Genomic DNA, 22,070 nt, shown 5'->3' with positions numbered 1-22,070 from the left:
GCCTGACTCTTCCTCTTCCCCCTCCTAACCATGACCCACTTGTCTGCCTCCCGTGGCCCCGGTGTGATCACCTGCCTGTATCTCCCTCAATCAACTCCTCACTCTCCCTGACCAGACAAAGGTCATCGAGCTGCAGTTCCAGTTCCTTAACGCGGTCCCTTAGGAGCTGCATCTCTCTGATCAGGTACACAGGATTCTCCAGTGGGAGGGTGAGCAGGGAGTTGTGGTACTTACTGGGAACATCAGGTTGCTGTTGGATCCCAAGAGATGAAATTTGTAGGAAGCCTCTGAGTTGGCCTTTAGAGCAGCTTGCTCAGCCCACTAGATTGCTGTTGAGGAATAAACCAGATTTGATTAGGGAGCATAAGGTAAAAACCCTTCGGAGGCAGTGTTCATAAATGATACAATTTCACCCTGCAGTTTGAGAGGGAGAAGATATGGTCAGATGTACCAGTGGAGTAAAGGGGATTTGACGCATGAAAGAGAGGAGCTGGCCGAAGTTGATGGAAGGGGACGCTAGTAGGGATGACAACAGTACAGCAAGAGCTGGAGTTTGTGGGGGTGGGGGGGGAAGAATGTGGAAGGTGCAAGATGGGTACATCCTGAGGATGAGGTATCCATTGGGGGGTGGGAGGTGGGGAGAGTAAACTTTGACTGACAAAGGAAGTCGAAGAAAGCATAAAAGAAAGGAACAGAAAAAAATTTGTGGAAAATTAGAGGATTGGGAAGTTTTTAAAAACCAACAGAAGGCAACTAAATATGCCATGACAGAAAAGATGAAATTTTGAAGGTAAGCTTCCCAATAATGAGAGGGCACCACAGTTTTCTCAGATACACAAAAGAGTAAAAGAGAAACAGAGTGGAGGTCAGATCACTGGAAAACGCTGCTGGAGAGGGTCCAGAGGAGGTTCACGAGAATGATTCTGGGAATGAAAGAGTTGATGTATGAGGAGCATTTGATGCAGGGGTTCCCTACCTTAATACCATGGACCAACACCATTAAGCAAGGGTCTGGGTCTAGATGGTGGATGTGGAGAGGATGCTTCTGATTTGTGGGTGAGTCTAGGGCACAGCCTCCATAGAAGGACAGCCATTTAGAACAGAGGAGGAATTTTATAAACCAGAAGGTGGTAAATTTATGGAATTTATTGCCACAGATGACTGTAGAGGCTAAAGGCTGATTTATACTTGAGTGTACTAGCTTGCGCCGTAGCCTATGCAAGTGGGCTATGCCGTTGTGAGCATTCATACTTGTGTGTTGGTGTGTCTGCGTCACTCTACAATTCGGGCACGTATACGCATGTGCATGTCACACACGCGCACACACCTGCCCGTGCAAGGCTTCATGGTAGTCTTTCTCGGGGTAAACAAGCTTAAAGCAAGCGTCTTTTTTTGTAAAAGTGAAATGTGTCCTCCATAATTTCAGAGATCTGTAAAGCTTTATGGAAAGCATTGCGGCCAGAGTTCCTTCCCTGCCCTTCAGTCACGCCCAATGGGAAGCTATTGCAGCGTAGGAGGAAATGTGATGCTACCAAGCGGACCAATCACAGTTGTTGTGGTCTGCGTTGCCGCGACACGTAGTTACATTTTGGGAGAGGTGCGCGTTAGGCTATGGCGTAGGGTTTGCGTAGACTACAGCGTAAGGTTCACGGCTACGCCGTACCTACAACGTACATTTGACACACAAGTATAAATCAGCCTTAAGTCATTGAGTATATTTAAAGAGGAACTGATAGGTTCTTGATCAGTCATGGTGTTGAAGAATGAGTTTTAGAGGGATAATAAATCAGCCATGATGGAAGGCCAGAGCAGACTTGATGGGCCAAGTGGCATATGATATAATCATGAACAAAGACAGAGACTTTACACTCCATGTCCCATCTTTCTCCAGCACAATCCCCTAACCTTGAAGGGCACATCAATTTGACCAGGTTTCTGGCTGAGGGATAAATCTGCTGAACCCCATCCTTCCCTTGCCCTGTATAGAACTTTGGGAAACAACTCCTCTTCCTTGATTTACATAGGAAGAAAGGTTGCATGCAGAAATTCCAAACACTGACTCTTGACCCTGGGAAATATGGATAAGATAATCTCCCTTTGAATGACAGGAAACATCTATATTGAACAAAACCTGGAACAAACACAATACAGCAAAGGTATGGAAAGCATTGTAAGCAACTTCAAGATCCATCACTAAAGCTATATCTAGAACAGAGCTGCCACTGTAAAGCAACAAAAGAGATCAACCACCTTAACCTTGTTCTCGCAATAAACATGAGGTTATGCAGATGGTGGAAATTTTGAACAACGCACATCTCCAGCATTTTGTTGTTCTCACCAGTATACTTCCTTCAGAAGTGATGTCATTACTGTACTGGTCTCTGAGACAACTTCATAGGTCTTCTGGAGATAAACTGTATGATTATGAGGACACGCAGATTTCCCTAATTTTATATGCCATCACATTTGCAATAAAGCCTAATAACACATTGATTTTCTTAACTTGCTGCAACATCAACATGCTAACTTTGTATAACAATACAAAAATCCCTCTCCATAGTAGAATTGTGTGGTACCACAACAACAACCTCTTACTCAATGTCAGCAGGACCAAGGAGCTAATTATTGACTTCAGGAGGAGAAAACTGGAGATCCATGAGCCAGTCCACATTGGGGAATCAGAAGTGGAGAGTGTCAGCAACTATAAATTCCTCAGTGTTATATCAGAGGACTTGTCCTGGTCCCAGCATAAAGGTGCATATGTGATAAGATTATAAGATACAGGAGCAGAATTAGGCCATTTGGCCCATCGAGTCTGCTCTGCCATTCAATCATGGGCTGGTCCAATTCTTCCAGTCATCCCCACTCCCCTGCCTTCACCCCATACCCTTTGATGCCCTGGCTAAACAAGAACCTATCTATCTTTGCCTTAAACGCACCCAATGACTTGGCCTCCACAGCCACTCGTGGCAACAAATTCCACAGATTTACCGCCCTCTGACTAAAGTAATTTTTCCACATCTCTGTTCTAAGTGGATGTATTTCAATCCTGAAGTCATGCCCTCTTGTCCTAGAGACCACTACCATGGGAAATAACTTTGCAATATCTAATCTGTTTAGGCCTTTTAACATTTGGAATGTTTCTATGAGATCCCCTTATTCTCCTGAACTCCAGGGAATACAGCCCAAGAGCTGCCAGACATTCCTCATACAGTAACCCTTTCATTCCTGGAATCATTCTCGTGATTCTTCTCTGAACCCTCTCCAATGTCATTATATACCTTCTAAAATAAGGAGCCCAAAACTGCACACAATACTCCGTGTGGTCTTACCAGTGCCTTATAGAGCCTCAATATCCCATCCTTGCTCTTATATTCTATACCTCTAGAAATGAATGCCAACAACGCATTCACCTTCTTCATCACCAACTCAACCTGGAGGTTAACCTTTACAGTATCCTGAACAAGGACTCCCAAGTCCCTTTGCATCTCTGCATTTTGAATTCTCTCCCCATCTAAATAATAGTCTGCCCGTTTATTTCTTCCACCAAATTGCATGACCATACTCTTTCAAACATTGTATTTAATTTGCCACTTCTTTGCCCATTCCCCTAAACTATCAAAAAAAAGTCCCTCTGCAGGCTCTCTGTTCCCTCAACACTACCCGTTCCTCCACCAACCTTTGCATCATTGGCAAATTTAGCCACAAATCCATTAATCCCATAGTCCATATCATTGACATACATCACAAAAAGCAGCAGTCCCAACCCCAACCCCTGTGGAACTCCACTGGTAACCGGTAGCCAACCAGAACAGGATCCCTCTATTCCCACTCTGTTTTCTGCTGATCTGCCAATGCTTCACCCATGCTAGTAACACCTCTGTAATTCCATGGAGTCTTAATCTGCTAAGCAGCCGCACGTGCAGCTCCTTGTCAAAGGCCTTCTGAAAATCCAAATAAATCACCTCTGCTGCATCTCCTTTGTCTGCCCTGCTTGTAATTTCCTCAAAAAATTGCAGTAGGTTAGTCAGGCAGGATTTTCCTTCCAAGAAACCATGCTGGCTTTGGCCTATCGTGTCTTGTGCCTCCAGGTACTCAGTAATCTCATCCCTAACAATCGATTCCAACAACTTCCCAACCACTAATGTCAGTCTAACAGGTCTATAGTTTCCTTTCCACTGCCTCCCACCCTTCTTAAATAGCGGAGTAACATTTATAAATTTCCAGTCATCAGGTACAATGCCAGAATCTATCAATTCTTGAAAGATCATTGCTAATGCCTCCGTAATCTCTCCAGCTACTTCCTTCAGAACCTAAAGGTACATTCCATCAGGTCCACCCACAGACCATTAAGCTTCCTGAGCACCTTCTCGATTGTAATTTTCACTGCACATACTTCACTTATCTGACACTCTTGAATGTCTGGTATACTGCAGATGTCTTCCACTGTGGATACACAGTACAGATTAAGTTCCTCTGCCATCTCTGTGTCTCTCATTACAATATCTCCAGCATCATTTTCTATTGATCCTATATCTACTCTCAACTCTCTTTTACCCTTTATATACTTAAAAATGCTTTTAGTACCTTCCTTGATCTGAGTCGCCAGCTTCCTTTCATAATTCATCTTTTCCTTTCGAATGACCTTCTTTGTTTCTTTCTGCAAGTTTTTAAAAGCTTCCCAATCCTCTATCTTGCCACAAGCTTTGGCTTCCTTGTATACCCTTTCTTTTGCTTTCACTTTGGCTCTGACTTCACTTGTCAGCCACGGTACTGTCCTTCTTCCATTTAGATATTCCTTCTTATTTGGAACATATCTGTCTTGCACATCCCTCATTTTTCGCAGGAACTCCAGCCATTGCTGCTCTGCTGTCCTTTCTGCTCGTGACCCTTTCCAGTCAACTTTGGCCATCAGATAGTACTTATGCCTTTGGAGAAAGGTTTATTTTGCAACAGAATAAATTCATTGTTTTACAGGATCCTCATTGTCCATAAAATGGCAATGCCAATGTTCCAAGGGACAGAAGTATTTCAAAGATTATGTTAGCCATTTTTTCATCTCTTTCCCCACTTGACCATCCTAAAACACTGGCCTTTCATTTCAATTTTCTCCTCATTCAACTTTTAAAAAACAGTTGGATCACCTTTCTACTTTCTCTTTTCAAGAGGGTAGGGTCCGAGTATGGTCATCCTTTCCAGAAATGGCAAAGTAAGAAAACTTGAATCTTGTCAAAAATACCATAAATCAAAGGATTGTGAAAATTACAATTTTCAGCAAAGGAAGAACAAGGCATTGATAGGAAAGGGGAAAGAAAAAAAAAACAGACTCCCATCAACATGGGAGGAGATAAAAAGGAAAAGGTACCAAGAGTTAATGTGGGCCTCTTATAGACTCAGACAGGAAAATTAAATTGGGGGATAAAAAACTGGCAAGGAAATGAATTATTTTGTGTTTGTCTCCTGAAAGACTCAGAAGGCATCTTGGAAACAGAACAGCTGTTCTAAGTAAAATAACTCAAGGATGTTGGGGATCATTCCAGGGTTCTAAAGTTAGGGATAACATAATTATGGATTAACTAAAATAAGAACCAGTCTTCAAGAAATAAAATCAGGACATAATTTAACTTCCAAATAATAGTTAGAAGTACTGGCTAATGAAACCAAACATTCTGATTCTGTTCCATTGAAACTACATTAAGACAGACAACAGATAGATGAATGTTCTGAAGCAATGCACTCTAAATGCTGGAGGAACTCAGCAGGTCAGGCAGCATCTACAGAAATGGCCGAGACCCTCCTTCGGAACTGGAAAGGAAGGAGGGAAAGGAGGAGAGCTAGGTGATAGGTGAGACCAGGTGAGTAGGGAAGATAAAGGGCTGTAAAGGAAGGAATCTGGAGAGGAAGGAGAATGGACAATAGGAGAGGAGGGGAGAAAGCAATGGGAGTTTTTTAAAAAAAGGTAAAGGATTCATAGGCCATGGTAGAGGGACCAAAATATAGCCCTACAAGTATCAATGAAAGCTATTGCATAGGTTCAACAGGATATTTGACCTTTTATTGTACAATGATTTCCATTATGTATTCTGGTGACAGAGCAAACACAGCAAAAAAGTATAGCAAACTGATCCCTGGGGTAGGCACATTTGACAAATGAGGAAAGATTAAGCAAATTAACTTTATACTTCTGGAAGTTGAAGCCTGAGAGATCATCTCTTTGATACTGATAATTCATATGGTGTTTGACATCGTATATGCAGAGTTGAACAGAGTTGATGTTTCTGCTGGCTGTATATTGCTAACATACTCCTAAGTCTTCAATCACTGGAAGGAAACTCAAATTATTCAGGACAAAAGTAGTAAGATTATTTCCAATGTGAGATTTCCGTAAGAAACTAATCAGCAGTCAGAAATTTTCATTTTCTTCCCTCCTATCAATGCAGCTGAAGAAACAAAAATATGTCAATCAAAGATGGATTTGGAGTGGCTGCATATAAAGTTAAAAGTATGGCATGACTGTTAATTGACAAGAACAAGTAGCAAAATGGCATGATGACAGAATGCTTTAAAAGGGGGCTTGAATCAAAGAAAGGGGGAAAACAAACACAATATTAATAGCTACAATGTATTAAGGAAAAATAGGGACCAGAAAATTACTTGTGGACAGCAGCATTCATCATTGATACTATTCTGGGATTACTATGCTTGAAAGATGCACAGGAGAAATGCTGGGAACACTCAGCAGAATAGGCAACCATCTGTGGAAAGAAAAATAAGGTTGATGTTCAAGTTCCGAGAACCTTTCTCAAAACAAGGAAAGAGAAATTAAGTTACTTTGAATTGCAGATGTGGTGAGGAAGGGAGGGAGAATAAAGTGAATACTCTGATAGGATGTGACCAAACAAGTAACTCTGACAGCTAGTAGTCTTTCTCTGCATGGGACATTCGATTTACCTTTCAGATTACCAAGATCTACAAGTTCTTTCAATTTTTGGGAGATAAGACCATAATATATAGGAGTAGAATTAGACCATTTGGCCCATCAAGTCTGCTCTGCCATTTCATCATGGTTGATCCAATTTTTCCCTCAGCCCCAATCTCCTGCCTTCTCCCCATATTCTTTAATGCCCTGACCCTTCTAGAATCAATCAACTCTGCCATGAATATACATAAAGACTTGGCCTCCACAGATTTTCCAATCACTGGCTAAAGAAATTCCTCCTCATCTCCATTCTCAAAGGACACCCCTCTATTCTGAGGCTGTATCCTTTGTTCTTAGACTATCCCACCAAAGGAAGCATCCTCTCCAATTCCATTCTATCAAGGCCTTTCACCATTCGATAGGTTTCAATGAGGTCATCCCTCAGTTTTCTAAATTCTAGTGAATACATGCCCAGAGCCATCAAAGGCTGTTCATATGACAAGCCATTCAACCCTGGAATAATTTTCGTGAACCTCCTTTGAACCCTCTCCAGTTTCAGCACATCCTTTATAAGATAAAGGGCACAAAACTGCTCACAATACTCTATTTACATCGGTGGTGCGCAAGTGGAACAGGTCAAAAGCTTTAAGTTCCTTGGGGTCAATATCACAAATGACCCGACTTGGTCCAACCAAGCAGAGTCCATTGCCAAGAAGGCCCACCAGCGCCTTTACTGCCTGAGAAAGCTACAGAAATTTGGTCTGTCCCCTAAAACCCTCACTAATTTTTATTGATGCTCTGTAGAAAGCATTCTTCTAGGATGCATCACAACCTGGTATGGAAGTTGCCCTGTCCAAGACCAGAAGAAGCTGCAGAAGATCGTGAACACAGCCCAGCACATCACACAAATCAATCTTCCGTCCTTGGACTCACTTTACACCGCACGCTGTCGGAGCAGTGCTGCCAGGATAATCAAGGACACGACCCACCCAGCCAACACACTTTTCGTCCCTCTTCCCTCCGGGAGAAGGCTCAGGAGCTTGAAGACTCCTATGGCCAGATTTGGGAACAGCTTCTTTCCAACTGTGATAAGACTGCGGAACGGATCCTGACCCGGATCTGGGCCGTACCCTCCAAATATCCGGACCTGCCTCTTGGTTTTGTGCACTACCTTACTTTCCCTTTTCTATTTTCTATTTATGATTTGTAATTTAAATTTTTAATATTTACTATCGATTTGTACTCCAGGGAGCGCAAAGTGCAGAATCAAATATGGCTGTGATGACTGTACACTCCAGTATCAATTGTTTGGCAACAATAATAAATGAGGCCTCACCAGTGCTTTATAAAGTCTCAGCGTTATACCCTTGCTTTTTATATTCTAGTCCTCTTAAAATGAATGCTAACATTGCATTTGCCTTCCCTACCACAGACTCAACCTCCAAATTAACCTGCAGGGAATCCTGCACAAGGACTCCCAAGTCCCTTTGCACTCAATTTTTTGTATTTTCTCTCCATTTAGAAAATAGTCAACCCTTCATTTCTTCTACCAAAGCACATAAACATACACTTCCTGACACTGTATTCCATTTGCCACTTCTTTGCCCATTCTCCTAATCTGTTTAAGTCCTTCTGTAGCCTCTCTACTTCTTCAAAACAACTGGCCCCTCCACTTACCTTCGTATCATCTGCAAACTTTGCAATAAAGCCATTAATTCCACCATCTAAGTCACTGACATAATGTAAAAACAATCGGTCCCAACACAGACGCCTGTGAAATACCACTAGTCACCGGCAGCCAGCTAGAAAAGGCCCCCTTTATTCCCACTCTTTGCCTCCTGCCTATCAGCCATTGCTTGATCCATGCTAGAATCTTTCCTGTAATATCTTGGGCTCGTACTTTGTTAAGCAGTCTTACGTGTGGCACCTTGTCAAAGTCCTTCTGAAAAAGCAAGTACACATTAATTGATTCTCCTTTGTCTATCCTGCTTGTTATTTCTTCAAAGAATTCCAACAGAATTGTCAGGCAAGATTTTCTCTTGAGGAGACCATGTTGACTCTTGCCTATTTTATCATGTGCCTTCAAGTAACCTGAGACCTCATCCTTAATAATCAACTCCAACATCTTCCCAACCACTGAGGTCAGACTAACTGGCCTATAGTTTCCTTATATTCTGTCACTCTCCCTTCTTAAAGAGTGGAGCAATATTTGCAATTTTCCAGTCTTCTAGAACCATTCCAGAATCTAGTGATTCTTGAATGATCATAACTAATGCCTCCGCAATCTCTTCAGTCACCTCTTTCAGAACCCTGGGGTGTACACCATCTGGTCCAAGTGACTTTATCTACCTTCAGACCTTCCATATTGCCAAGAACCTTCTCTCTAGTTATGGTAATTTCACACACTTCTTGCCCTCTGAGACCTGGAATTTCTACCATACTGCTAGAGTCTTAAGACTGATGAAAAATACTAATTCTGTTTATCCATTGTTCATTGTCCCCTATTACTACTCTCCAGTATCGTTTTCCAGAGATCCGATATCCATTCTCGCCTCTCTTTTACACTTCATGTATCTGAAGAAACTTCTGGTATCCTCTTTAATTTTACTGGCTAGCTTACTTTCGTATTCCATCTTTGACTTCTTCATGACTTTTTTTTAAGTTGCCTTCTATTGGTTTTTAAAAGGTTCCCAATCCTCAAACTGCATACTATTCTTTGCTCTATTTTCTGCCCTCTCTTTGGCTCTAATGTTGGCTTTGACTTCTCTTGTTAGCCACGGTTGTGTCATCTTTCCTTACAAATACTTCTTCCTCTTTGGAATGTATATATCCTGTGCCTTCCAAATTGCTCCCAGGAACTCCAGCTATTGCTGGTCTGCTGTCATCCCTGCCAGTGCTGTTTTCCAATCAATTCTGGACAGCTTCCCTCTCATGCATCTGTAATTCCCTTTACTCCACTGTAATACTAATACATCTGACTTTAGTTTCTCCTTCTCAAATTTCAGGGTGAATTTGATCATATTAAGATCACTTTCCCCAAAAGGTTCATCAACCTTAAGCTCTCTAATCAATTCTGATTCATTGCACAACACCCAATCCAGAACAGCTGATCCTCTAGTGGGCTCAACCACAAGCTGCTCTAAAAAAAGTCATCTCGCAGGCACTCTAAAAATTCCATAGAACCAATGAACACTACAGCACAGAAAACAGGCCATTCAGCCCTTCTAGTCCTTCAACTTTATTCTGCTAGTCCCACTGACCTGCACCCAGTCCATAACCCTCCAGACCTCTCCCATCCATGTATCTATCCAGTTTATTCTTAAGAGTGAGCCCACATTTACCACGTCAGATGGCAGCTCGTTCCGCACTCCCACCACTCTCCGAGTGAAGAAGTTCCCCCTAATGTTCCCCCTAAACCTTTCCCCTTTCATCCTAAAGCCATGTCCTCTCGTATTTATCTCTCCCAATCTAAGTGGAAAGAGCCTACTCGCATTTACTCTGTCTATACCCCTCATAATTTTGTAAACCTCTATCAAATCCCCCCTCATTCTTCTACGCTCCAAGGAATAAAGTCTTAACCTGTTCAATCTTCCCCTGTAACTCAACTCCTGAAGACCCGGCAACATCCTAGTAAATCTTCTTTGCACTCTTTCAATCTTACTGATATCCTTCCTCCAGTTAGGTGATCAGAACTGCACACAATACTCCAAATTTGGCCTCACCAATGTCTTATACAACCTCACCACAACATCCCAACTCCTATATTCAATACTTCGATTTATGAATGCCAAGATGCCAAAAGCCTTCTTTACAACCCTGTCTACCTGTGATGCCACTTTCAGGAAATTATATATCTGAACTCCCTGATCTCTTTGTTCCTCCGCACTCCTCAATGCCCTACCATTTACTGTGTATGTCCGACCTTGACTTGCCCTTCCAAAATGCAACACCCCACACGTCTGCATTAAATTCCATCTGCCATTTTCTGGCCCATTTTTCCAGTTGGTCCAGATCCCTCTGCAAGCTTTGAAAGTCTTCCTCGTTGTCCACAAGGTCTCCAATCTTAGTGTCATCAACAAACTTGCTGATCCAGTTTACCACATTATCATCTAGGTCATTGATATAGACAATAAACAACAATGATCCCACCACAGATCCCTGAGGCATACCACTAGTCACAGGCCTCCAGTCTGAGAAGCAATCATCCACTACCACTCTGTCTTCTCCCACACAGTCAATTTCAAATCCAGTTTCCAACCACTCCATGGATACCTCGTGTCTGAACCTTCTGAACTAACCTCCCATGTGGTCCCCTTCCTGTAATCCAGCACCAACCTGATTTTCCCAATCTACCTGCTTATTGAAGTCCCCCATGACATTGCCCTTTTGCCATGCATTTTAATCTCCCGTTGTAATTTGTAGACCACATCTTTCCTACTGTATGGGGGCTGTATACAAGTCCCATCAGGGTCTTTTTACCCTTGCAGTTCCTTAGTTCTATCCACAATGATTCAACACCTTCCAACCCTATGCCACCTCTTTCTAATGATCTGATTTCATTTTTTACCAACAGAGCAATGCTGCCCCCTCTCCCTTGCTATCTTTTTGATACAATGTCTATCCTTGGACATTAAGCTCCCAGCTATAATTTTTCCACCATGATTCAGTGATGCCTATAACATCATACCTGCCAGTTTACAACTGTGCTGCAAGTTCATCTACCTTTTTCTGCATACTGCGTCCATTCAAATATAACACCTTCAGCCCTGCATTCATCACCCTTCGAGATTTTGTCCACTTTTTATGTTGCAACTCATCCTGTTGACTGCAATTATGCCCTATCAATAGCCTTTCCTCACTACACATTCCCGTCTTCAACCCTCCTCTTCTTCACGGACACCCCGCTCTGGTCTTCTGCCTGCTCTGGATCTCTTTATCGCTAACTGCCGACGGGACATCAACCGTCTCGACTTCACCGCACCTTGTCCCCATTCCAACCTCACTCCTTCGGAACGCTCTGCTCTCCACTCCCTCCGCACTAATCCTAACCTTATTATTAAACCCGCCAATGAGGGGGGTGCTGTTGTAGTCTGGCGTACTGACCTCTACCTTGCCGAGGCACAGCGACAACTCGCGGATACCTCCTCTTATTTACCCCTCAATCGTGACCCCATTAAGGAGCACCATGCCATTGTCTCCCACACCATCACCGACTTTATCCGCTCAGGGGATCTCCAATTCACTGCTACCAACCTTATAGTTCCCACACCTCGCACTTCCCATTTCTACCTTCTACCCAAGATCCACAAACCTGCCTGTCCCGGCCGACCTATTGTCTCAGCTTGCTCCTGCCCCACCGAACTCGTTTCTGCATACCTCGACACGGTTTTATCCCCCCTTGTTCAATCCCTTCCTACCTATGTTCGTGACACTTCTCACGCTCTTAAACTTTTCGATAATTTTAAGTTCCCTGGCCTCCACCGCTTTATTTTCACCATGGATGTCCAGTCCCTATATACTTCCATCCCCCATCAGGAAGGTCTCAAAGCTCTACGCTTTTTGGATTCCAGACCTAATCAGTTCCCCTCTACCACCACTCTGCTCCGTCTAGCGGAATTAGTCCTTACTCTTAATATTTTCTCCTTTGGCTCCTCCCACTTCCTCCAAACTAAAGGTGTAGCTATGGGCACTTGTATGGGTCCTAGCTATGCCTACCTTTTTGCTGGCTTTGTGGAACAATCTATGTTCCGTGCCTATTCTGGTATCTGTCCCCCACTTCTCCTTCGCTACATCGACGACTGCATTGGCGCTGCTTCCTGCATGCATGCAGAGCTCGTTGACTTTATTAACTTTGCCTCCAACTTTCACCCTGTCCTCAAGTTTACCTGGTCCATTTCCGACACCTCCCTCCCCTTTCTAGATCTTTCTGTCTCTGTCTCTGGAGACAGCTTATCCACTGATGTCTACTATAAGCCTACTGACTCTCACAGCTATCTGGACTATTCCTCTTCTCACCCTGTCTCTTGCAAAAACGCCATCCCCTTCTCGCAATTCCTCCGTCTCCGCTGCATCTGCTCTCAGGATGAGGCTTTTCATTCTAGGACGAGGGAGATGTCCTCCTTTTTTAAAGAAAGGGGCTTCCCTTCCTCCACTATCAACTCTGCTCTTAAACGCATCTCCCCCATTTCACATACATCTGCTCTCACTCCAACCTCCCGCCACCCCACTAGGAATAGGGTTCCCCTGGTCCTCACCTACCACCCCACCAGCCTCCGGGTCCAACATATTATTCTCCGTAACTTCCGCCACCTCCAACGGGATCCCACCACTAAGCACATCTTTCCCTCCCCCCACCTCTGCTTTCCGCAGGGATCGCTCCCTACACGACTCCCTTGTCCATTCGTCCCCCCCCCCATCCCTCCCCACTGATCTCCCTCCTGGCACTTATCCGTGTAAGTGGAACAAGTGCTACACATGCCCTTACACTTCCTCCCTTACCACCATTCAGGGCCCCAGACAGTCCTTCCAGGTGAGGCGACACTTCACCTGTGAGTCGGCTGGGTGATATACTGCGTCCGGTGCTCCCGATGTGGCCTTTTATATATTGGCGAGACCCGACGCAGACTGGGAGACTGCTTTGCTGAACACCTACGCTCTGTCCGCCAGAGAAAGCAGGATCTCCCAGTGGCCACACATTTTAATTCCACATCCCATTCCCATTCTGACAGGTCTATCCAAGGCCTCCTCTACCGTAAAGATGAAGCCACACTCAGATTGCAGGAACAACACCTTATATTCCGTCTGGGTAGCCTCCAACCTGATGGCATGAACATCGACTTCTCTAACTTCCGCTAATGCTCCACCTCCCACTCGCATCCCATCTGTTACTTATTTTTATACACACATTCTTTCTCTCACTCTCCTTTTTCTCCCTCTGTCCCTCTGAATATACCCCTTGCCCATCCTCTGGGTTTCCCCCAGCCCTCCTTGCCTTTCTTCCCAGACCTCCTGTCCCATGATCCTCTCGTATCCCTTTTGCCAATCACCTGTCCAGCTCTTGGCTCCATCCCTCCCCCTCCTGTCTTCTCCTATCATTTTGGATCTCCCCCTCCCCCTCCAACTTTCAAATCTCTTACTCACTCTTCCTTCAGTTAGTCCTGACGAAGGGTCTCGGCCTGAAACGTCGACTGCACCTCTTCCCAGAGATGCTGCCTGGCCTGCTGCGTTCACCAGCAACTTTGATGTGTGCTGCTCACTACACATTGCCTCTGTTTGTAAACCAGCTACATCATCTTCAGCACTATTCTCTCTTCTGCCTTTCCTACAATACTTCTTGCATTGAAATATAGGCAGTTCAAGATACTCGTCATACCATGCTCAACCTTTTGATTCCTGACTTTGTCTGAGGTCTTACCTACATCTGCCTCCACACCCTCTCCACTAACTGTTCTGGCACCCTAGTTCCCATCCCCCTGCAATTCTAGTTTTGACCCCACGAAGCAATCTTAACATACCGCAAGGATATTAGCTCCCCTCCAGTTCAGGTGCAAATCATCCCTTCTGTACAGGTCCCACCTTCCCTGGAAGGAAGCCCAATGATCCAAAAATCTTATGCCCTCTCTCCTACATCAACTCCTTATCCAAGTATTAACCTGTCAAAAAGAGCATATTTCAGGCAAAATGCACTAACTTTACAGGATGAGGACTGAAACAATGCAAAACGACCTTATGAAAGCAAGAAGTCTAGTTTTCATGTACCATCCTGAAAGATGCAATTGATGTTAATTAAAAGATTACAGTAGAAAATTTAAGTAGGATTAAGAAAAATGAGTTTCATTGTAGCTCTCCAAGAAAAAAAAAGTCACCTGAAAGCAACCTAATTTCTACCTTTGAGGGAAGCAAAGGTGGAAATTGCAATAGCAATTCTAGATCCTATGAACCTGTTTGATATTTACACATCTCAAATTTTGGTTGTAGTGTATTTAATATTTAAGTAATATTTGAGTAATATTTTAAATATATTGTTTGATTAAGTTCTTGTTATTTAAATAATTCATTACAGGTTATGTTGTATGCAAAAGTACGTGAATGGCATGTCCTCACATCACCACATCAGTAGTGTGCATCTCGCTAAAGTAAACACGTTATCCCCGGGCTCTCGTCTTTTATTTTCAAGAACTTTTATATTTTGGATTTACAAACCATAACAGTGGTGACATGGAAGATATAAACTAACCCAAGACGACTACGTAGCAGTTGATGTGCAACTAGGTGTTAAGAGTTTTTTTAAAAAATGCACAGCATGAAACCATTGAGCTTACAAAAAAGTGCAGCATGTGCTCCTTCAGGAAGGGACAGAGATTGTTGAGTTTAAAAAATATACAGAAAATGGGCGAATTCACAGGTTCATGAACAATGAGTATTGGGTGATAATCATAAATTAAAACAAAGCAGAAATGGTTGGCTACAGTGGAAAGACAGATGTGTTTAATTGCATAAGAGATAACTGGACATTGTAAGCTAAGCAAATTGAGCAATATTTTAAAGTAAACAAAATGGCCAAAGGAAAGAGAGTGCCAATTTTGCTGAGTGCAAAAGTTAAAAAATATATATAGCTCGCTTAGAAGTTTGACTGCTCCAACAAAAACAGCCGGAATGAGCTTTGCTGATATTGTGAAAGTAATTCAGCAACATTTAGAATTCAGATGATTGTTGATTGCAGAACGCCTTAGGTTTCATAAGCGGAAGGGGAATCTATTTCAGCATGCGTGGATGAACTGAAGAGATTGTCTGAACATTGTCAGTTCAGTGATGGACTTCACAATGCACTGAGGGATCGATTCGTTTGTGGAATCTTACAAGAAAGCATTCAAAGCAATCTTACAAGAACTGATCCTAACTGAAGTACTATTCACATTTAGTGCAGTTGAAATCACTGTCAATAGAAAAGGCATGTAGGGATGCAACTGAGTTGCAGTCAGGAATGAAAGTGAGCATGAACAAAATTGCAATGTCTAAACAGAAACCAGTCTGGCCAAACAAATTATGTTATCAATGTGGCAGGGGCTCATGTACACCAGACCAATGCAGATTTAAAGGCAAAATTTTCAGAAAATGCAACAAAGTAAAACACACACAAATAGCATGTTGGGCAGACAAACATAAATGGACTGCACAGGGAAGAGAAAAAATATTTTTAAAAATCAAGTTGCAGTTTCAAAAACAGCACTAATCTGCATGCTGTTGATGAAAAGTCTTATAATGATGAGAGTGAAAGAGGATTGCGTAGCCATGAGATTTACAATGTGAAAACTAACAACAGACAAGTAATATGGCTTACACCAGAAGTGAATGGCAAACTAATGAAAAAGGAATTGGACACTGCCTTGCAACAGACACAAAACGCTGTAAGAACTCAGCAGGCCAGGCTGAAACGTTAACTGTATTCTTTTCCCGGATGCTGCCTGGCCTGCTGAGTTCCTCCAGCATCTTGTGTGTATTGCTCGGGTTTCCAGCATCTGTAGATTTTCTCTTGTTTGCGATTGGACACTGTCTTGGCAGTCTCAGTCATTCCATAAAATTGAGTTTGAAAGGCATTTCTAAAATACTGAACTAAAGCCTGTAGACATCCAAAGAAAGATTGGATAAAAGATCGTTCCCATGGGTTTAACATTTGTAACAATGAAATACAACAAGCCACACTGGGCTTGTATATGGTAAATAAACAGGAGGGCCAACATTGTTGGGGTGTGATTGGCTAAGACAACTACAACTTGATTGGAGATCCACCATCATTTGCATACCACTTCTGCTGTAATAGAGTCAACTGAAAGTGAATTTAGAAAGGTACTGGACGATCCCACAGCAGTGTTCAAGAATGGCATAAAATAATGTTAAATGAAAATGCCACACTCAAGTTTTACAAAGTCAGTCTGGTTTCGTGTACCATCCATGGTAAAGCAGCCAGTCAGCTAGATCACATGGATGCTGAAGGAATTCTTTCCAAGGCTGAGTAGAGCCATGGGCAACACCAGTGGTCCCAGTAGCCAAGAAAAATATGTCAGTCAGGATCTGTGGTGATTTTAAGGTCGCTATTGTTACGTAACCAGCAACAATGAATAGTAATCGTTACAGGTTATATAAAAACAACCAAACATTTATTAAGCACGTATAAACGATAAGGAAAAAAAAACAAAGGAAAACTTTAACCGGAGGTTAGCAGGTACACAGCCGTTCACCAACTTCACTCAGTTCTGGTTCTTAAAGCGTTAAATGCGAAAACAGTTCTTAAAGCGATAGTCAGATATAGTTCTTAAAGCGATAACTTCGGAAGTCCAACAGTTTTACGCATTCAATTGGGGGAGACTTCTCTGGAGAAGGATTTCTTCACAGACGCACCTTTACTGCTGGTTCTGTCCACAGGATTCCCAATGCCGAAAATAAACAGTTTAAATCAACTGACCTTAAATTCCTTTAGAGAGAGAGCACCTTTTTGCATGGACTCATTGCCCTTTTGCAAAAGTTATCTCAATGCAGGTTCTCCCCAACGAAGATTCAGAAAGGTCGATTCTTTATTAAACTTGCCAAACAATGCCGATTTCTCTCAATCCTTCACTTCGACGAATTCTTCACTCTCCCTTCAAAACTATCAGAATTGAGTAAATTGGCACTTCCAGCCACAAATTTCCAGTCCAATAATACAATATCTTGTAAGAGAACGCACCTTCCGTTTTAAAAATGAAACTGCGTCACAAAAACGAACACGCAACAGAAACGGAGGCACAACACGTTCTACCTGGAAGTCTACAAACTCAAAAGCTAACTGCGTCATCTGGGTCGACCCTTATATAGTCACGGGGCACATGTCATCACGTGACCTCACATCAGCGGGAAAATCACATCAGGTGACCTCCAAAAGACCATTACATCATTCTCACAAAAAAAACAGATCTCCATGAGCATGTAACACTATCAAACAAGAAATGATAGTAGATCAATATCCAATGCCCAGGAAAGAGCACATCATTGCAAACTTTTCTGGAGGAAAACACTTCAGCAAAGTAGACTTAGATGAGGCCTACCTGCAGTTGGAGATGGAAGAAGAGTCCATAATAGGGTTATTTTTGGAGTAACGACTGCACCTGCACTCTGACAGAAAACTACAGACGAGGTGCTAGAAGGTTACCTGAGTGACATCATTTTTACTGGTAAAGATAACATGGAACATTGCCGAAATCTCAAGAGTGTTAAAAACAGATTACAGACTCAGAGCATGACGCAACAAGTGTTTTTTTTAAAATGAAGCGTCACTTACTGTGGTCACAGCATTATTGTACAAGTATGCTGAGAAAATTCAAGCAGCGGTGGATTCCCCAAGGCCAAAGGACATGTCAAAGTTGTGGTCTTTTTTAGGATTTGTCAATTACTACAACAGGTTCCTGCCAAACCTGGCTTCTGTGCTCCACCCCTTGAACTCATTATTACAGATCAGAAAGAAACATCAATGGACAAAACGGTGTGAGGTGGCTATCAAAAATGTAAAGGAAATTATGATGGCAGACATTGTACTCACGTATTATGATCCACATCATCTAGTGAAGCTTGCCTGTGACACCTCACCTTATGGTATAGGTGTAGTCATGTCACATGTTATGAGTGGTGGAAGTGAACACCCTAGAGCTTTTGTATCACATTCCCTTACTGCTGCAGAGAAAAATTACGCACAGATTAACAGAGAGGCCTTGAGTCAGGATTGGGGTGCAAAACAGTTCAACCAGAATCTGTATGGGAGAGAGTTATCCTCATAACTGATCAAACACTAGTATCCATTTTCAATCCATAGAAGCAGCACAAATACAGAAATAGGTTTCGTTTCTTTGGGGACAGAACTACAAGCTCAAATTCAGGAGGACAACTAACCATGGAAAAGCTGATGAATTGTCCTGTTTACCCTTGGAAAAGGAAGTAGCTGAAGAATTTACAAAGGAGGACACACCTGTTGATATATTTTCCCCAAATGCAAATCGAAAGTCTCCCTATTACGGCAGATGATCCAAAGAGAAACTAGAAAAGACTCCACGTTGTCTCAGGTCTATATGGCAACCCAAAATGGCTGGAATATGCAACAGTAAACCCTCTTCGCCCATCTGTACCAGCACTGGGACGAACTTGCACTTGATGGAAGTTGTCTTTTTTTTTAATTAAATTTTTTATTTTTATTTGGATAAGGAATTCACAAATATCATGTACTTTTTCACACAAATAACCTTTTCCATTTTTTTATATGTATAAAACTATAATTATTTATACATTCTTAAGTACACATTGAGATGATATGAAAGGAAATTAGACACTTAAATAGATAATTATGTACTGTGGTAATTCTAATCTATTAGGCTAAGTAATGGTATTAGTTGTTCAGAAAAATGGTAATAATAGTTTCCATATAACTCTTCTGGACCATTTCCACTGGTCCAAAATGTTGTATATAAGCCTATGTAACAACCATTGTAGGTGTTTATATCCTAATTTGTTCATGCTTGCTCCTGCCCGCAGACATAATTATCCAATCCTTATGTACTTATTTACTTAATTTTTCCATTTTTTATCCCTTTCCCAAATCTTTCCCTTTACTTGTGTTAATTCTCTATTTTCCAAAAGAAAACAAAAAAAAAAGACATTTAGACTAGGGGTGCTTACATTAGCAATATTACTGTGTTGACGAGAAGAGCAGTATAAATCATTAGGAGAGTCATCTAAAGTCTGCTCGCATTGGGGTTATATATACAATCCATTTATTCCAGATTTGATAAAATTTTTCTTTTTGAATTCTCAGGGAATAAGTCAACTTTTCCATTTTAAATATTTCCAAGATAATTTCATGCCAATCTTCTAATGTAGGTGGTATTGGATTTAGCCACTTTCTAGTGATTGATTTCTTACTTGCCGCTAAGAGGGCCTGCAGCAACTTTATATCTTCCTTCTGTTCAAGAAACAATACATGCCCCAAATAGAGCGTCTCAAAGTTCAGAGGTATCTGGTACCTAAGTACCTTAACTAATGTTCTATGAATACCTTCCCAATATAGACTTAATTTAGGGCAATCCCAGAAAATATGAAAATGATTTGCCTCCTTGGAGCCGCACCTTCTCCAACACGTCACGTTTGTATCTTTATATTTTTCCTGATATGGGGTCTTGAAGTATCTTATAATGTTTTTCCAACAATGTTCTCTCCAAGTCAAAGAATTAGTCGAGGACCATTGAAAGCTGCAGATTTTCCCCCAAGCCTCCTCTGAAAGTACCAACCCCACTTCTTTCTCCCACTTCTCTTTAATATACAGTGTATTTACATTTTTAGCATGGGAGAGTGCATTATATACTCGAGAAACTGATTTACTAGGTATTGAACTGCAAGCCGAATTCAGAATCTTGAAAAATTCTAATTCTACTGTTGATAGGTCTGTATATCTACAACTCTGGTTAACATAGTTTCGTACTTGAAGGTACCTAAAAAAGTCATTATGTTCTAGGCCATGTTTGTCCTGCAGGATTTGGAAACTTTGTAATACTCTTTCATCTATAAATGAGAGGTAGGTTGTAAGACCTTTCTTTATCCATAACTCAAATCTTTTATCTCCTCTGTTGGTAAGGAATTCGGTATCATATGCACACCATCTAAAGAGTTTTAACATGTTATTAATTCCACATGAATTAACCACCTTCTGCCATACTTTTAATGTAAGATTTATCCAACTGTTTTTAAATTTTTCCAACTGGGCCATCAATCCTTTGTCAGCTATTGAGGCCTGTAGAGGAAAACTGTCAACTAATCCAAATTCTATTTCCTTCCATCTAGCCTTATATTCCCTATTACACCAATATAACAGAGGGGTTATTTGTGAGGCATAAAAATAATTTCTCAGGCAAGGAAGAACCATACCTCCTCCTTCCTTCCCTAACTGTAAGGTGTTATATCGAATTCTAGGTTTCTTTCCTTGCCAAATGAAGCGGGAAATCCATTTGTCCCATTCCCTGAATTGATTATCATCCACCTCCACCGGTAAAGTACGGAAAAGATACAATAACCGAGGAAGAATATTCATTTTTATAGTATTTATCCTTGAATTTAAACTTAAAAAGGGGATAAGATTCCATCTATGCATATCTGCTTTTATCTCTGAGATTAATAGCCCATAATTTACCTGTGACAGTGTTGAAAGATCCTTCGGCAGGGTTATTCCTAAATATTTTAATGATTTAGCTTCCCACTTAAGATCGTATGTATCCTGCAATTTTTTTGGATGGTGTATAATTTAGGGACATAACCTGCGTTTTCTTTACATTTATTTTATAACCTGATATTTTCCCAAAGTCATCCAACAGTGTAAACAATCCTATAAATGATTTTTCTGGTTCACTCAGATAGACCAAAACATCATCTGCGAATAACGCCACTTTCTGTTCAATCCCTGCCACCTTGATACCTTTTACGATTTCACTCTGTCTTATTAGTTGGGCAAGCGGTTCAATATATAGCGCAAAAAGGAGAGGAGAAATTGGGCATCCCTGTCTAGTGCCTCTCTCTAAGATGAAGGAGTCAGAGAGGTCCCCATTTATCTTAATTCGGGCTGTAGGGCTGTCATATAGAGTCTGAATTACTTTAATAAACTTTTCTTGAAAGCCGAATCTTCCTAACACTCTGTATAGGAATGCCCAACTAACCGAATCAAAAGCTTTCTCAGCGTCCAATCCTACTACCATTGTCTCTGTCTCGTTCTTATTAACCTGTTCTAATATGTGCAGAGTTCTCCTTATGTTGTCCTGTGTTTGTCTTTGTTGAATAAATCCAGTCTGGTCTAAGTGAATTAGGCCAGGTAAAAGCTTTTCCAATCTGCGCGCTAATATAGATGTAAATAGTTTGTAATCTAAATTAAGAACACTAATTGGCCGATAATTGCCACATTCTAGTTTATCTTTACCTTCTTTAGGAATAACTGAAATAATCGCTTCTCTCCAGGAAGGTGGAGTTTCTCCTCTCTGCAAGATCCAATTAAAGGTGTTAAGTAGTAATGGGGCTAACTGTGTCTTCAGGGACGTACCACTCTGAGGTAAACCCATCAGAACCCGGGGACTTTCCAGCCTTTAACCTA

The 22,070-nt window shown here is 41.8% G+C and overlaps 1 protein-coding gene across 1 annotated transcript in view; it reads right to left on the bottom strand.

Annotated features, from left to right (window-relative positions):
* The window catches only part of LOC134357280 (adenomatous polyposis coli protein-like), a 170,489-nt gene that overhangs the window by 123,964 nt on the left and 24,455 nt on the right, over positions 1-22,070 (bottom strand). Inside the window, 1 exon segment of the mRNA XM_063068642.1 lies at positions 235-329. Within this exon segment, the coding sequence (XP_062924712.1) occupies positions 235-243 (9 nt within the window). The 5' untranslated portion in view covers positions 244-329.

Source organism: Mobula hypostoma, chromosome 16, assembly GCF_963921235.1.
Source record: "Mobula hypostoma chromosome 16, sMobHyp1.1, whole genome shotgun sequence".
NCBI classification, from domain to species: domain Eukaryota; kingdom Metazoa; phylum Chordata; class Chondrichthyes; order Myliobatiformes; family Myliobatidae; genus Mobula; species Mobula hypostoma.
The sequence above is the reverse complement of the archived record's forward strand: the minus strand, read 5'-3'. Positions and strand labels throughout refer to the sequence as shown.